Source organism: Phytophthora infestans, genomic scaffold, assembly GCF_000142945.1.
Source record: "Phytophthora infestans T30-4 supercont1.48 genomic scaffold, whole genome shotgun sequence".
NCBI lineage: Eukaryota > Oomycota > Peronosporomycetes > Peronosporales > Peronosporaceae > Phytophthora > Phytophthora infestans.
Genome location: NW_003303711.1, coordinates 267,699 through 272,188, shown reverse-complemented (window position 1 = coordinate 272,188; position 4,490 = coordinate 267,699). Strand labels below are relative to the sequence as shown.

Here is a 4,490-nt window from a genome sequence, read left to right as displayed (position 1 = left end):
GTGCATTATATTATTTGTGAAAAGGAAGCTGCTTTTAAAAACTGCTTTTAAAATGAGTACTCATGCGATTCGAAACTGTTATGACAGGGTAAGCGAAATCGCTGGATTATCACGGGACTCTGGATAAAATCCAGAGAACGTGTGCAAATACCCCCTTCTTTTCCCGCGTGCAACCTTATCTCATTCCAGAATCAGCGGCTCGAGGAACTATGGTTACTTTGTACTGTGTCGTCGTCGGTGTGGCTGGGAGCGCGTTCCCTGTGGACATTGACGAGAACAAGTCCGTGGGGCACTTGAAGGACGCGATCAAGGAGAAGAACGCATCGACGATCACATGCGACGCCAAGAACCTGCAGCTCTTCCTGGCGAAGGCGGGGGGCAACGCATGGCTGTCGAGCCTCACTGAAGATGTGAAGAAGCTGAAGAAGGGCGAGAAGACTGCTCTCGTCAAATCTCTAACGCAAGAAGAAAAGGAGCTGCAGGGAGAGGATCCGATTTCTGAGTGTCTGGAAGGCATGGATCCCCCGAAAGTGAAACAGATTCACGTGCTGGTGGTGGTTCCGGAGCAAGATGGTACTATCTCAAACGATATGTCTGCAGTGACAACGCCACTGACAGTAGAGCAAGTGGAGATGTCAATGAATAAGGTTCTCAGGGAACGAGATGAGAAGGCGTCTGCGTATTCGTTTTCCGATCTGAATACTGCGATGGAAGAGCGAATTGTCAAGAAGATGCGCTTGACCGAAAATATTCCTGATGTCAAGGAGCCAGTCGATACTTCCATCGCCGGTTATTCGTGGATTCCAAAAATCGTGGAGAGCGAGGAAAGTCAAAGGGCTGGGTACATGGCGTACTTGCAGCAGCATTTGAAGACGCTGATAGATCGAGGAGACTTCTTGTTGGATGACATTGCGGGCGATAAATCAGTTCTTAACATCGTGGACCCAAGACTTCCGTTTGCTATGAAAGGCACAGCTGATGTATTGCTCATCAATCGAACAGCGAAGAACCCACTGATTAAGCTGGCTGGGGTCAGCTTGGTGATCGAGCTCAAGAAGAAAGTCGAACCGGGCCATGTTCCTCAAGCAATTGGTCAACTTGTGAGCTGCAGCATGAAGGCGCCTCTCAATTGCTATCCGCTGAGTTTGTTGACGGATTTAAACGACCACTGGCATTTCTCTTGGTTCAGCGACAAGCACGTTCTGACCCAACTTACGTTAAGGTATCCGAAGAACGCGTTCAGATTTATCGAGGCAGCTGTACTGAGACGAACGGAGTCTGCCCCACCTCCTCCGTCATTCATGCCTGGATCTTTCAAGACAATCAAGGTTGATGACTTCTTGCCCCAGCCAGTTGATGCTCGTGCAGAGGAGATGATGGAACGATACGAGTTGATGGCAGATGTGGTGGAACCAGAGTTTCTCATGGCGAGGCGGATGGATTATGCGCGACAGTTAGTCCAGTCGATGCCTATGTACTCTTACATGTATACGTAGTTCGTCGTTTCGATCTTCACGAGTCACTATCGTGAATGAACTTTTATCGCTGTGGTGTATGTGCCTAGGACTACCAGCTTTTAACTTTTCTACCCTGAAAAATATAAAATTAATAATAAACAAAGATGGAGGTATACTCACCTGAGCAATACCAAGAGTGCAGCGCAGAAGCGCTACTACGCGAAGCGCTATTGTGTATTTCCGACCAAATTTGCCGTTTTGGTCCTTTTTTGTGAGTCACTCAAAATACAAATCTCATGTTATTTTGACCTCATTTTGTAAGAGCAAAACGTGAATTTCGGTCAGTTCGAGGCATAAGTGTTTGGTCGTGTCAAATTATGTCTACCGTTCACCAAAAAGTATTTATTTTTTGTTAGAAAAGCGTATGCTCTCGTACCAGACTCAGAGATATGGTGAAGCCCTTCTGCGCGATTGTTGGTGTGGCGGGAAGCGCATTCGAGGTGGACATAGACGAGAGTGCGTCGGTTTCCGCGTTAAAGAAGGCGGTCAAGGAGGAGAACGCATCGACGATCACATGCAACGCCAAGAACCTGCAGCTCTTCCTGGCGAAGAAGAAGAAAGGCGCTGGGGTGTGGCTAACGGAGAACGACGTGAAGGACGGTGTCAGTGACACGAGTGATTTGAAGCTATTGGGCGTTGCAGGAGCGCCGCTCAGCTTGGTTGGCTTGTCGGAGAAGGACGTCAAGTTCGTACCCACGCTAGATGATGTCGAGTCGATGAACACACCTGTTCACGTGCTGGTGGCGTTGCCTCCTGGGACAAGTAGTGCGCCTATTTCTGATGGGTCGGACTTCTGGCTGTCGAGATTTCAACATAGTGAAGTTGCAAAACTTACGCTACTGCCGACACGCGGAGATCTTAATGAATTTATCGGACAACCTCTCCCTGTAAAGATTGGGTTACCGCAGTCTGTGTTTCAAGCTTGGTCGAGTCCATTGATACTAGGCCAACTCCTTCGAGATAAATTGTTCGAGCTAAACGACATTTCGCCGTGCGAATTTTTAAAAGATTCGGTGTTTAGCGCTGCGTTCCTGTACCCGCAGGTGGATGGGGATGCCACAGAGAGTGCATTTCATTATTTCTGGGATTCAATTATCCGTGTGGTGCTCGGGTTTGTGTTTAGGCGTGCTTACATCAACCGGGATTCGAGCAGGAAATCCTCGTCAGGTTTGAAGCGACCCGACTTTTTGTTTGCTTTGGATCATATCTGTGTTTTTCGTGGTGAGGAGAAAGAACCTCGTACTTCTATCACTGTGCCTCGTGAGGAGCTCTTTAAAACGCTGGTGTGGTCCTACGGTGGAGTGCCGTATGTGTTTGGCTATGCTGCGTCGGGCTTCGAGCTATAATTATTTGCTATCTATCAAGACGTCACGGGCAACGTTAAAACCCACCTTATTGGAGGGTTTAACTTGCAGCATGTGCCGGAACGTTTTCGACTTGTACTGGCACTTCTGAATTTGTGTCTGCTTTTCCCGGCAATTGTGCAAAACTGTCCAGCCTCGGCAGGGGTCGAGTTCATGGACATCCATCGCGCCAATGGCGTCAAGGTGCGGTTGAGTCCGATTTTCGTCGATAAGATCTTTCATACACAAGAAGAGTATCGTCGCGTGAAGCAGATCTACGATTCTTTGAAAGCTTATGGGGTTCCTTGTGCCGATGCAGTCGTCACGGTGGATTCAGACCAATTGAGGTTGACACTTAAGCCCCGCGGCATTGAGATGAAGCCATGCAGCTTGAGTGAACTGTTCGTCGCGCTCGGGAACGTTCTCGAGGCCCTTGTAGTCCTCCATCGCAACGGGTGGATGCACAGAGACATCCGTTGGTCTAACGTGATCAAGCATATCGACCGCGTTGAATGGTTTTTGATCGACTTCGCTGATGCAGCTCAAAGTCCGCAGAAATATCCCAGCGGCGATCACTTGACGCACGACGAACACGCTTCAGACATTTTTATGGAAGGTGGATCCCACACGACTGCGGTTGACTTATGGGCCGTGGGATACCTGGTGAAGACAAGTAAGATTGAACGGGAATGGACTGCGGAGCCCGAAAGAGCGCTTTTCCTAGATCGGTTGATGAACCCAGACCCGAGTGCTCGGCCGACGGCAGACGAAGCCTTACAGCTTCTGTCACGTTTTGAACGTGAAGCTGCTGAGCAGGAATCACAGGGCAAGGGTGTGCGCAAGAAGCACAGACGTGCCTGAATTTTTGCATCGCTATGGCACTACCATTACGCCCTGGGACGAAGTACTATGGTACTAACAACAGGAGTAGTCGATGAATGAGCAACACACGTTTACTTCGAATGTATGAGAAATCTCGGTTGACGAGAGAAACTCGTTGACACTTGCAGCAGCTATCATGCGGTGCGAATGTGGCCACTGGTTGTCGGATACGCCCGCCTTCACGGCGGCCACCACGATACTATAGTCGGTTAAGTATACCATCGCAGCCTTCTCTATTAATCCCTGAACGCTGAAAATCGTCCCGGTCTGCATCGTCGCCGGCATGTTTGCGTTGAGGGGACGGTGCCAAAGTTGTCAATATCACTCATCGTGATTGTGCCGTAGTCGGTGAGTTGAGTGGTAGAATGAAAAGCCGGTCTTTTGCATCTAAATAAGCTCGGAGCAGCGGGAACATCGTGGCACTTGCGCAAACGCCCGAACTTCTGCGTCCACGGACCAGAACGCCGACCACACGGCAGCGCTGTCAAACAGCGCGCCGTCCACGTCCAGCTCGACCATCGCCAGCAGTGCTTTCCTCACCTTCCCGGCTCTCCACACCATCCACCCACTGCCGCCTCCCCGCTGTTACCGTTGCTGCTGTATCCGCCACCCGCACGCCGCCCTTCCACTGTCGCGAACGTCGCCACCCTTGCTCACCACCTCATTCACTCTGCTCCCTCACGCCTCTTCCACTCTAGCTCGCCACCGTCGCCACCATTGCCGCCACTCCACTCGCTCGCCGTCCGAA

General features: G+C 50.4%; 2 protein-coding genes and 1 pseudogene across 2 annotated transcripts; 2 read left to right on the top strand and 1 right to left on the bottom strand.

The window, feature by feature from the left end:
• Nucleotides 1-200: 200 nt before the first annotated feature.
• On the top strand, nucleotides 201-1,569 carry PITG_16581 (crinkler (CRN) family protein; the record flags this gene model as incomplete). The annotated part of the gene is made up of 1 exon (XM_002897095.1): nucleotides 201-1,569. One exon carries the CDS (start codon nucleotides 210-212, stop codon nucleotides 1,494-1,496), a length of 1,287 nt encoding a protein of 428 aa, XP_002897141.1.
• A 337-nt stretch (nucleotides 1,570-1,906) lies between these two features.
• PITG_16580 lies at nucleotides 1,907-3,718 on the top strand (annotated as a pseudogene; the record flags this gene model as incomplete).
• A 411-nt stretch (nucleotides 3,719-4,129) lies between these two features.
• Nucleotides 4,130-4,261, bottom strand: PITG_16579 (uncharacterized protein; the record flags this gene model as incomplete). Its single annotated transcript, XM_002897094.1, has 1 exon — nucleotides 4,130-4,261. One exon carries the CDS (start codon nucleotides 4,259-4,261, stop codon nucleotides 4,130-4,132), a length of 132 nt encoding a protein of 43 aa, XP_002897140.1.
• Between the last annotated feature and the right edge of the window lie 229 nt (nucleotides 4,262-4,490).